General features: G+C 41.3%; 1 protein-coding gene across 1 annotated transcript in view; it reads right to left on the bottom strand.

The window, feature by feature from the left end:
- Positions 1–13,478, bottom strand: part of esr1 (estrogen receptor 1) — a 259,140-nt gene that overhangs the window by 52,524 nt on the left and 193,138 nt on the right. The window contains exon 5 of the mRNA XM_069932330.1: positions 648–786. Within this exon, the coding sequence (XP_069788431.1) occupies positions 648–786 (139 nt within the window). The remainder of the gene's footprint in view (positions 1–647; positions 787–13,478) is intronic.

The raw sequence follows: 13,478 nt of genomic DNA, 5'->3' as shown, positions 1-13,478 counted from the left end.
TCCATTCACTTCCTACTGATCAAAGAGTGTAGCAATGGGAACCCACATGGATGCCAGCTGTGTTTGCCAATTCTCGTTAAAGGGTTCTGACCAGAAACATCGACTGACCATTTTTCTGCACGGATGCTGCCTGACCCACTGAGTTCCTCCAGCTGCTCATTGCTTGCTCAGAATCTGCAGCTCATGTTCCCCTATGCCTGCCATTTTTTTGGTGATGGATTAGTCCTATTCCATTCCTATACCATTCCCCCCAAACTCTTTCTATGAGGCATCGGCATAGCACTGAATCCGTCTCCTACACCCGTCCAGATTTCATCAACTTTATCCCCTCCACTATGGGCTTCCAACCTGTCCTGAAGTCCCATGTTTCCACTCACATTCTTTGTGGTTTCACATTGAGGGCAGTACAGAGATGAACCTTAGGAACCTGTTCAGGACCTGAATGCACACAGCTTGCACCGTGCTACCAGCTGTTTGCTTTAACCAAATGAGCACTTGTATTTTGAGCTCATAGTCTGATGAGAGGGAACAAGGATGATCAAGGAAGGCAGGATTTTGGCTGAGTCTAACACACCACTAATGTACCCAAGGGATGTACAGAGTCTAAAACCATATCTGTGCAAACAAATGAGCAAAGTTGGAAATACCTGTCCAAAACCAAGTCTGGAGCAAATATAAGTTTTCCTGGATGTTCCATGGAGCGCCACACAAGTCCAATCATCAAAATCTCCAGCCAACAGCATTCCAGTAGTTGCACCTGGTCATGAAGAGTTAAACTCACAAATCCTGGGGATACGAGGGAAAAGGACAGTGTTAGAGATGTATGCACATGACAAACAGTGAAAATAAGACAAGTGATCACCACCAAAGCTAACAGCTCTATAAATGTGACCCACCTCATGGAGAAAGAACACACAGGTCAATGCAGGAATCTATCATTTAGAACCATGCAACCCTATAGTTTCATTGTAAAAGCAGTTGAACATTCAGGATAGAGGTGAGAAGACATTTCTTTGTCCAGATTGGACTGAACTTTTTGAATTGTCTATCCTAAGAGCTGAAGAGACTCAGCTGCTGAAACAACAGAGGTGAGAGTCAAATGGTCATCAGAAGCCAAGGGAATCAAAGGATAAGAAGTTACTCCAGGTCCATAATTTTACTGAATATCAGATCAGGCACACGAGGCATCTACCTACTCTTGCTCCCTGCTTCTTACATTCTCAGTGCCACAATAAGTCCAAATTGTGTGCTTTGTAGAGCAAGTTCAACAACCTTTGTATGAGTTACAGAATCCTTCAGGGCTCAAACTACAACAGTTTTCCAATTTTTCTGGTCTGAAGAACACTGTGGGTTTGGAAATCTCACAAATGATTCTCCAAACAAGGACACAAAGGCTCTCAAGTGCTTTTTATAATTTATAAGATACCTTCTAATATGATGGAGAAATATCTAATAGAATTCTTTGTTACCCCAAAGAGAAAAGCCAATCTTACTTCACAAGATATGCGCTCCAATCCATGCAATATTCTAATAAATATGTTCATCACAGCATCTGCATCTTAAATCCTGGTAAATCTTTGCACCCTTTCCAAAGCATCTACATCCATTCTGTAATGTGGTGGCCACATGAATGCAATACTCCAAGAGTGATCTAACCAGAATTTTATAGCGCTGCAATATTACCTCACAGCTCTTGCTCAATCCCCTAATAAAGGCCACCTGAGAACCATCGTGATTCAAAGAATGGAGGTATGTACATGGCTGTGACTCGTTTAGATGGCCAATGCAGAGGATTATTAAAACAGCCAAGAACACTGGAACCTCCCTTTCCACTACTGACAACATTCATCAGAAGTGTTGCGTAAATAGGGTTTAATTATTTAGGATCCCAACCATCCAATTACATAGCAGCTTTGAACCATCACCATCAGAAAGGAGGTTAGGAGCATGAAAATCAGAACTGCCAGGCTTTGAAATAGCTTCTTCCTACAGGCACCCATAACTTGCTGTAACTTAGTAAATCATCCCAAAATATTTATATATATGTATATATATATTTTTTATTTTTATTTTTTTTAATTATATCTTTATGTATTGAGTATATGTGATTTTTATGTGCTGTGTATTGTGTGCACCATGGTTCAGTGAAACCCTGTTTAACCATATAACAGTTTATGGCGTGGAAACAGGCTATCTCAGCCCTTCAGGTCCACCCCAGTACACTCAAAAAACTCCACTAGATCCCCTCGCCTATTCTCCGTCCATAACCCTCCAACCCCCTCCTATCCAGCCTCCTCTGCAATGAAAATTGACACTGCCTCAACTATTTCCTCTGGAAGATTATTCCATTCAGCCACCACTCTAAGTGAAGAAGCATCCTCTAATGTTTCTCCTAAAAATTTGCCGCCTTACCCTCAACTTGTGTCCTTTTGTTTCAACCTCCCCTGCTCTCAGGGGGAAGAGTCTACTGGCATCTAGTCTAGCTATTCCTTTCATAATATTAAATACCTCTATCAAATCCCCTCTCAACCGTCTACGTTCCAATGAATAAAGTCCTAACCTCTTCACTTTTTCTCTGTACTCTAGGTATTTTAAGCCAGGCAACATCCTGGTCAATCTTCTCTGCACCCTCTCCACCTTATCTATATCCTGGAGACCAGAACTGAATACAATACTCTAAACCTGGCCTCACCAATGCCTTAAACAGTCACAGCATCACTTCCCAGCTCCTATACTCTATGCTATGATTTATGAAGGCTAACATACCAAATGCCTTCTTAACCATCCTGTCAACATGGAATCCACCTTCAAGGAATGATGCACCATAACTCCAAGATCTCTTTGTTCTTGTGTATTCCCTAATGTCCTCCCCTTTACTACATATGTCCTATTTTGATTATTTTTTCCAAAATGAAGCACCTCACACTTCTCTACATTAAATTCCATCTGCCATCTTTCAGCCCAATTTTCCAGATAAACCAAATCCCTCTGTAATCCCTGAAAACCTTCCTCGCTATCCACCACTATTTTCGTATCGTATGTGTATTTACTTACCCAGTTAACCTCCCCATCATCCAAATCATTAATATAAATTAATCAGGACCTAGCACCGATCCTTGAGGCACACCACTCATCACAGGCTTCCATCCTGACAGACAGTTGTCCACCATGACCCTCTGCTGTCTTTCCTCCAGCCACTTCTGAACCCATCTTACTATTTCTCTATTAATCCCTAGTGACTGCACATTCCTTACTAAACTTTCATGTAGAACCTTATCGAAAGCTTTGCTAAAATCCAGATAGACTACATCAACTGCTCTACCTTCATCCACCTTTCTTGTCACTTCTTTGAAAAACTCAACAAGGTTCGTCAAACACGACTTCCCCTTCACAAACCCACGCTGGGTGCTCCTGATCAATCCCTGGTTATCTAAATATTTATACATACCATCTCTAACAATACTCTCCATAATGTTTCCTACCACCGGCCAAGCTTATAGGCCGACACCTCATGCCTGTTTCATCCATTTGTACATATACAGTCCAATGGTAATAAATGTAAATAATAACCCTAAACTTAATATAGGAAATGTGTTCTTCTTCAAGTATCAAAGGGCACAGATTCAAAGTGATGGAAAAAAGGAACGAAGATATGAAAAAAATCTATTTTGATTTTGCCAAGAGTCGTTATGGTGTGGAAACTGCCCAATGTGGTTGACGAAATACAATAAACCAGGGTTTTTCAAAAGAGCTTTGAATAGACCTTTGAGGGAAAACAACATGGGATTAAGAGGCAATTAAAAAGATATAGACCGGCCAAGTTACTCTGCAAGATGCTGCCAGGAAATGGCTTCCTCTGAGCTATTATAATTCTACAATTCTAAAGCACTCAGCTTTGTTATTGCCCAATCAGTACATATTCATCATCTCCATTCTTTGGTACCGATATACAAGATGTTTTTTTTTCTAACATCTGCAATTTATATAGAGCTGCAAGTTTCATTTTTTGGATGAAATGTTAAATCAAGGTCCATTCTAGTTTCCACATCCAACCAATTATGCAGATGGTTTGTACAATGGTCTGCCTGACAGAGAATGTGAAGGCTAGGCTGAAATGAGATCCAAGAAGTTCAATGAGAAATCTTCTTGGAAGAAGGTGGGACACCAGTATAGCCAAATCTCCCATATGTTAGGTTTTGTGAGATAGAGGAAGGAACTGAGGTTCAACTGCACAGCATGTTCTCCCCAGAACTGGTACTGGAGGGAGACTAGATACTATTAATAAAGGGTATACCTCTGGGGCAGACTGTGAACTGGCCATCTCAGACCAAGAGGCCCATTCACAAATCTCAGCGGGAAGACCCTGCAGAGGGAGTGTCTCAGGACAGCTTTCTCACAGGGGTTTCAGGATAACAACCTGGTCACTGCAAGAGTCCTCAAACAAGGCGAAAAGCAAAAGGCTCAGCAGGAGGAACTGTGGTGAGGTTATATCAATTGGCTCAGGTATCCCACTGCTGATGGAGATAAGACTGCAGGAGTTTGAGTGAAAGGCTCAGTACCTACTGAATGGCTCAAATCAATATGGCTGGAAAGGGTGAGGGTGGCACAATGCTATTATAGTGGCTGCGACCCAGGTCCAAATCTTGCACTGTCTGTAAGGAGTTTATACGTCCTCCGTGTGTTCATGTGGGTTTCCTCTGGGTACTTGGATTTCATCCCACTTTTCAGCAATATACCATGATTGAAGGTTAATTGATACAATGGGGGGCATGGACTCCAGGGCTAGAAGGGACTGTGCTGTATCTCTTAATGTAATAAATTTAGACAGCAGCACAAGTAGAAATAGTTGCAAACGATCCACTCAGGGATGTTCGAATAGGTATGGTCCTGTGCCAGCACAGTTCCATATAGCCAGAGAGCAGCAGGCAGACTGAAGGGGAAAGTTGCAGGCGATAACTCACAAGGGAGAGCAGGGGAAAGAAAACCTGGTGTCTTCAGGAAACCAGAAGGACAACTGAGTTTGCAAGGGAATGTAGAAACAGAGGAACAAAGATGTAATGCTTTAAGAAGCAAACAGCATAGCTATGGTTGTGATTTATACAAACAATAAGATGATGGAGCAACTCAAGTGGGTCAGGCATAATCCATGAGCAGAAATGCTCAGTCAACATTTCAGGCCGGGACTCTTTATCGAGACTAAGTCAAATGTGGGTGATATTATGTATATGATGGGGGAAAGAAGCTGCCGGGGCCAAGAGGTAACAGGGTGGGGGAGGTGGAGAATGGGAAGAGGGAGACTACTGTGAGATTCTGTCATGACGACCTTGGGCAGCTGTCAGTGGTCGTACTGAGAAGGTGTCTTCCAGGAAATCATGAGAGATTGCATCTGACGGACAACTGGAGCAATGCACAAAGTGTTGGAGGAACTTAACAAGTCAGGCAGAATCTATGGCAGGCATGAAACATTGACCGTCTTTTGCCTTCCATGGATGCTGTTTGACCTGCTGAGTTCATCCAGCATTTTGTGTGTTGCTACCAGATCTATTTCAAGTTGTGTTACATCCTAATCTTCTCAATTTGAAACAAGTGCATAGCAATGATTCATATCAATGAATATTAAAATACAAAAAAAATTAAAATAATTACTCTTTTGCTTCTCTTTTTAACTAAGAGGTGCTTCAGGCAGACAAAAGGCAATTTTGCATAATATGACACCATTTTTATTAATGATAATAAATTGAATCTTGAACCTAATGTTGTTGAAGGACCATCAACATGAAAAAAAAATAACTCAGCAAATGCAGCTGGGTGTTCTTCTCCCTTTCCTGTTTCTATTTCAAACGGCCTCCATCTATTGTGTTTTATTTCCATGTTGTTATTGTTATTTGTTTGAAGAATTAAGACAATGTTGGTCAGCCACCAGTTACTACCCATCCCTATTTAGCCCAGGCATATCAATAATAAAAAAGTGCGATCCCACCTCTAGGCACATAATTCCCTCTCCTTCCCTCTTCACCTTCCACAAGGAGCGCTCCCTTCTTGTTTCCATTGACCCCTCCCATCATTCACCCCCTTGTCACTGACCTGTGTCACCAGGAAATGCAACATGTGCCCATACCTCCTCCCTCATCACCTTTCGGGGGCCCCAAGCAGTCCTTCCAAGTGAATTTGCAGGGGTCCTACTGCATCCATTGCTCCATTTGTGGATTCCTCTGCATCAGAGAGCCTGGACACAAACTGGAAGATCACTTGGTTGAGCACCTTCACTCTCTGCACTGTAGTAGTGGGAATCTCTCAATAGCAACCCAATTTCTCATCCTGTTCCCATGTTGGAGTCTGCCCATGGTCTCATGCTCTGCCAAACTGAGATCACCTGCAAATTAAAGGAACAACACCTCATATTCCTCCAACCAGAAGGCATTAACTGACATCTCTGGTTTCCAACAGACTCTCTCCCCCCCCCCCCCCACCACTCATATCTCTCTCTCTCTCTCTCTCTCTCTCTTTCCTCCAACTCCCCACTTCTCTCTCTCTTTCCCTTCCCTCTGTCTCCCTTCCTCCAACTCGAAATTCACAGAACCAACCTCCTCCCTGATCAAGTCTCAGCTTTCCTCTCCTACCCTCCTATCCATGTCCAGCTATGGCCTCTGAGCCTGCGATCCTTTCCCTGTCTTTTGATTCAGGCACCTGCTTGCTTTTTGCTCGTACCTTGACAAAAGGCTAAGGCCCGAAGCTTTGGTTATTTTTCTTTGCCTCCAATGGTCACTATGGGGACTGCAGGGTTTCGCCAGCATTTTTAATCAACGAGTCAGGCAGCATCCTTGGAAAGAAATGGACAGTCCACATTCCCCTTTCTCAAGGGACTTGACCCAAAACACTGACTAATCATTTCTACCCACGGATGCTGCCTGACTTGCTGAGCTCATTGTTTCATCTCTACAGCATACCATTAAAGGGAAATTTCAACATAACTTGTATACAATTCCAGAATCTGAACATAGATACAGACCTAGCATCAGTTTGTAAGTGTGAAAGGTCATGGTACTCCATGATTAAAAATCACAGATTTTGTCTGGGGAAAATGATAAAAGTGAAAATGTGTTCCACAAGAAGGTTAAAAATCAAATTAAGTAGGCAAAATACTAATAGAATGAGACACACACACACACACACATCCCAACAGTCTCCGTGGACAGAACATCAATGCCTTTGTGGATAGCTACAGCTGTTATGGATAATCTCTGCAACAAACTGCATTACCTGATTAATACGTGTAGTGTTACTATTGATCTTTGTTGACATGGAAACAGAAATTTTGTTACCATAGCTTGTCTTCAGATTTGATTGATTTTGACCAGTTTAAAGGAGGAAAACAAATCAAACTATGTATAAAGCAAGGCCAAGCGTTTCACTTTGTTTTAATTTTATGACTTTTCCCCTTTGAAACAGCACTAAATACAATTAAAAACATATGTAACGCCTGGCTAATTAGGCTTTACAAAAATTGTTTTGATTCAATCTTTTTAACTATACACAGCCAATGGTCTGATATATTCATACAGGAAACAATCATGAATCTAAGATACACCTTTCACATTTAGACATCCTGATTGTGCTTTGAAGCAACAAACTAATAGGATTACATGTTACTTGTTGCAATTTATCATATATAACAGACCCAAAAAAAATCTCAGAACATTTTGTTTTTCTTAGAGCCAAATGACCTGCAAACCAAGATTTTGACAGAGGTGGTTATGGAGATCAAGGCTGCATTGGATATTATCTCCCAAAATGCCATGATTCCAGAATGGTTCCTGCTTCATCTTGTATTTGTATGTGTGAGTTCTGAGACAAAGCATGGTTGAAGGTAAAGGTTCTTTACTTTAAAGTTGATATAAATAGCCCAAGAGGCATGCCATGAGGCTGAAAGCCTCCATTACAGATCTCTCATACTGCAGTCTCTCCTTCTGGTCAGCCCACTGCTATAAGGAGCTACAATCCTTAAGGCATTGCTAGTTGCATTGCTAGTTGCATTGCAAACCCAATCTTTATCATTACATCTCCCTTTCTTAAATCAAAAGTAACTTACCTTTAATTAACATGTTTTCTTTGTATAACTGTAATTTTAACTTTAACACCAGGAACTTACATTTTCATTATTATCAACATTGCTAACATTTTTTAAACTTGCTTTGTGTGTTCACAATTACATACATTAAAACGAAGAGTGAATAAGATAGCACTACTTCATTCTGTAACAGGAGTCTTTAAATTTGCTCCAAGAGTCTCTCCATGATTCGCGTGTCTTGATGATCTCCTGATTGATTGACCTTGAATCTGAGTTGTTGCCTCAGATGATGTCTTCTCAGCTGTGAATTCAGGTTGTTCAACATTATCTGTCTTTCCATCTACTGTAGCCGGTCCCATTTGAAGATCTTGATGATTTCTTCACAAAACAGCACCTTCATCTATCTGTATGGTGTAAGATCTTAATTGGACTTCACTAAGGACAGTTCCCTTCTGAGTCCATAAATTTGTTTTGTCTTTAAGCCACCAGTGCAGAGTTTGGTAGGTTTTTTGTTCTTCTGCCAAAGTAATACTTTTGCTTTTCTTTCTGTTGTTCTTTCTTTTCCTCTTTTGCTTTTTAGGAGATTCTCCTGAATGGGTAGGCTTGACCTTATCCTACGTCCCATAAGGAGTTGTGCTGGTGACTACCATATTCGAACGGCGTGGGGCGGTCTATTAGCATGCTCTGGTAGAAGTCTGTTCCACTGTCTTTTGCCTTGTTTTATTACTGTCTGTACCGATTTTTCCACTAGACCATTGGACTGTGGAAAATGAGGACTTGACATGTATAGTGCGCATTGAAAGAACCAAAGACTTGTTGATCCAAACCAAAGCTTTTATTAACTAAAAGACTGGAGCATATCACAAGTAGGTCAACCAGTCCAGAATGACCTGGTCTGGCTAGGAGCAATCCTTTAAGACCTGCCAGTAGGTGTGGCTACACTCTCAGCCAATCACAGTCATCCTACACTACCATCTGTACATATGTACATATACACATTGGTGATAGAATCTGTACTATCACAAACTGTCGGAAATTTAAATTGCAAAAGTGAGGCCCATTGTCTGTAAAGACTTCACTTGCCACATCATGTCTGGAGAATATGGCTTTCATACCTGTTATAACAGCTTATGCAGTGGTGATGTTCAGTTTACAAGCCTCTGGATTCAGGGAGCAATAGTCTGTGACTACAAGATAGTCCTTCCCTTGACATTCAAATAGGTCAGTGCCTACCTTCTGGTAAGGGCTGTATGGTGCTGGGTGTGCTTTAGTGATTCTGCAGGATTGCTTGTTTGATATTTCCAGCACATAGTACAGTTTGACATTTCATTTGTTATTTCATTGTTGATTCTTGGTCAGTACATCACCTCTCAAATTCTTTTCAATTCCGAGATATCCTCCATAGATTCTTTTTAGCTTCTCTTTTCTCAGACTCTTTGGGATAAGGTTTTTACTTCCTTTGTAGATGATGTCTTCAACCACTGATAGTTCCGCCCTGCAGTTCCAGTACTCTGCAATGTCAGGTGAGCAGTCCTGTTTCATATTAGGCCATCTATCCATGATATTTTTCTCAGTTGTCTCAGTGTTTCATCTTTGTTTGTCTCTGACTTTATGAGCTCCATTTTTGCAACTGATATGGGCAGTGCACTTGTGATCATGTCCACGAAGGCATTCACGTCTTCCTCTATTTTGGTGTTTACGGGCTCTCTCATGTCACGTCAACAGCTCTAGACAACATGTCTGCTATGTACGTTAGCTTAACCCAAAGTGTACGCTATATTCAGTGTATAGCATTGCAGCCTAATCATCATTCTTTATATTCTGAGTGGACGTTCATTTCATGGCTTTTGGAATAATGCAATCAAGGGCTTATGGTCAGTCTCTACACTGATTGCTTGTCCTGACACAAACTGATGAAATCTTTTACAGGCACATGTGATGCTGAGCAGTTCCTTTTCAATTTGTATCTATCGCGTCTCCGCGTCTGTCACTGAGCTTGATGCATACGCAATGGGTTGCCAATCAACATATTTTTGCAGAAGAATTGCACCGAGCCCACTATGTGATGCATCTGATGATATCTTGGTGGGTCTCATTTGGTCATAAAACCTCAGAACTGGTTCCTCTGTGAGCAGTTTCTTTAGTTCCCTCCATGACTTTTCATTCTCATGATCCCACTCCCATTCAATGTTCTTTTCTGTTAGTCTCAATGGAGCCATCTTTTCTGAGAGGTTGGATATAAATTTATCCATATAGTTGGCCATTCCATTAAACCTCTGTACGCCTTTTTTGCATTGTGGCCTTAGCATGTTCATAATGGCATGCACCTTTCTGGGATATGGTCCAATGCCCTCACTGCCAATAATACCTCCTACTAATGTTAATTCTGTCCCTCTGAACTAGTATTTCTCTCTATTCAGCTTCAGGTTTGCTTTTCTTGTCGCTTCTCCCACTTTCCTTGGTCTCTCATCATGCTCCATTCTCGTGGTTCCCCAGACTATGATGTCATCCATTGAGGTGTCAACTCCGTCCAGGTGTTCATAGACCACATGGATAGTTTTGTGATCCACTTCAGGAGCTGAGGCAATTCCGAATGGTGACCTTAGGAATCTGTATCTGCCAAATAGACTATTGAACGTGCGCAGTTTTGAACTTGGTTCATCCAATATTTGGCCAGCATTGATGGATTCCAGTTGCCCTTACACCACTTTTCCATGGTCATAATGTCTTGGTGAAACTTTTCACCATGTTCATCACTGACTGCACTAAGAGCAGGGAACAAATCCAAGTACGAATGCAGAAAATGAATTTTCAATTACTTTATAGTTCATGGTTTTGAATGCAAAATATGACAGGAAATTAAAAAAAATAAATTATATTTAAAAATGGTACATGATAGAAAACGTTTACACCCAAAAGTGCTCAGGAAGCAAAATCTTCGTTGATCAGTGTTATTGTCTTATCGAATATAAAATAAAGTATCTTCATGAAAGGCAGCAATTTTGATTCAGAAGTATTGACTCTGTGAGTTCATTCATGGACCCGAGTATTTGGGTGATTTACAGGTGAAAGGGGACAAGGGTGTAGCAACCAAGAGCTACACTGGCAAGAGGTTCACTGCATCTCCCAGTCAAACAGCACTATGTCTGACACAGGGTAGCAAAGTGGAGCTCATGGTTAGGAATTATGCCAATTGAGTGTGCACATGCACAAGTTTATTGTCATATGTAGTGATAAAGTTTGTTTTGCAAGCAGTCCAGCTAAACATTTCAAGTAAGACACAGTAGAGGAGTGCAAAGTCACAGAGAGAGATTAGTTGGGACAGAGCACAAGCAGCATATAGCTACTATTAGGAGGTGTGAAAGAAAACTGTCCTTGAATTTGGTGGTGTGTGATCTAAAGCTAGTGAATTTTCTTCCCAATTTTGGGGGGTGGGAGAAGAGAGCGTGGCTGGTGTGGGATGAGTCTTTATTATTTTGGCTACTTTTCCAAAGCAGCAGGCATTATAGATGGAGTTGGTGGAAGAGAGGGGGGTTTACACAATGGAGTCAATGTAGGGTGGGCCAGGGTGGGGGGTGGGGGGGGAAGAGAGTGTGCAATGGCCTGAGCCACATTCACAACCCTCTGCAGTTTCTTGTGGGTCTAGGGTGCAGGACATGAATCAGCTCAGACCACCAGATATTCTGCCCAGTGGGAAGGTGAAGCCACATGAGACAACGTTTTTTCTCCTGTGCCCACTATTCACTCATCTTCTAGCTCATTAGCAGGGCTCATTAGCAGGACTCATTCATAAAAAGTTGACTTTGCAAAACCCAGCCCTCAGAATAATACACAAGCAGCAACGAGGAACCCACAGCCAGAAACAAGTGTTGATGCATAGCCCTAATGCTATAAATGCACACAGGCCCTTAAAATTCACACTAATTATAAATGCCCAAAGCTGGTGGGAAATACATGAAGGACATCTTATAACCCAGTCAATGGATATTGTAACCATCAACAATATTTTCAGAAGGGGGGTGTAAGAAATGGTGGTGGCAAATTCTTGTGCCCAGCTGGTGACTTCAAGAACAGTTCACATGAAGGTTCAAGGGACATTGCCAGTGATGAGCTGCAGAAAGGTCTCACTGAATGTTGCAGGACACAGGTCACACTGGAATCTCCAATATGGCCATTGTGATAGTACAGATTCTATCACCAATGTGTATATGTATAGATTGTAATGCAGGGTGATTGTGATTGGCTGAGAGCGTAGCCACCTCTACTGGCAGGTCTTAAACGGTTGCTCCTAGCCAGACCAGGTCATTCTGGACTGGTCGACCTACACGTGATACGCTCCAGTCTTCTAGTTAATAAAAGCCTTGATTTGGATCAACAAGCCTTTGATTCTTTCGACGTGCTCTACAGCCATGATATCAAGATGCCATAGTGTTGTTAACACAACAGACTCAACAGCATGTCACCTATGTCTACTCCTATTTTCTTATGATAATCAAAGTGCACCTCATGAGAATACACATTCAATACAAGACAAAGCATGCAGTGTATGTGATATGCACAGGGAGAATTGTACGGATGCTTAAAGATGCAAAAAAAAAACCTTGATTCCCCTTCTATGCACAAACATACACATAAAAAAGAAAACTTCCTTATTCCTTTCATTGTTAGGAACCAGGAATTTCTAGCAATCTTAATATGATTCATCCCAAATTTAAGCATTTCCACTGGAGTAAATAAAGAACAGCATTGTAGAGCTCGTCGAAAGAACCAAAGACTTGTTGATCCAAACCAAGGCTTTTATTAGCAAAAGACAGGAGCTCTTCACAGGTGGCCGAACAGTCCAAAATGATCCGACCTGGCTAGGGACACAACCCTTTAAGGCCCAGACAGTAGGCGTGGCTAAGCTCTCAGCCAATCGCTGTAAGCACAGTCATTACATACATACTCTAGATACTGTAACTCTATACATTGGTGATAGGTCTGTACTATCACAAGCATATACTCTTTTTAACTGAACATTCTCAATGTGGCCCCACAGAGAACTTTACAAGGGTTGAATTGTAGCCTATCAACTCCCCATCCATGCCAACCATCTCACTTAGATCCTCCTTAATCTTCTCCATTCATACAAGCTGACATACATCTTTGCTACTTATCCTTGTTGCATTACTGTACTTGTATTGTTCCGTGCCCTTCATTACTCAGCACTTCTCAGAAATGATTCTTTTTAAATTGAATTTTTAATATGTTTTTTTATTGAAAGTAGGATACAATTGTAATTTGAAGATTCTGTATTCATTTGGAAAGATTCTTATTAAGATTGATTGGATCATTTAGAATGAGCCTTGAAATAAAGTTAAATATTCACCCTTTATCAGGATTTCTGATCGCAGGGATTGCATTTTCTTCT

Source organism: Narcine bancroftii, chromosome 4, assembly GCF_036971445.1.
Source record: "Narcine bancroftii isolate sNarBan1 chromosome 4, sNarBan1.hap1, whole genome shotgun sequence".
NCBI classification, from domain to species: domain Eukaryota; kingdom Metazoa; phylum Chordata; class Chondrichthyes; order Torpediniformes; family Narcinidae; genus Narcine; species Narcine bancroftii.
The sequence above is the reverse complement of the archived record's forward strand: the minus strand, read 5'-3'. Positions and strand labels throughout refer to the sequence as shown.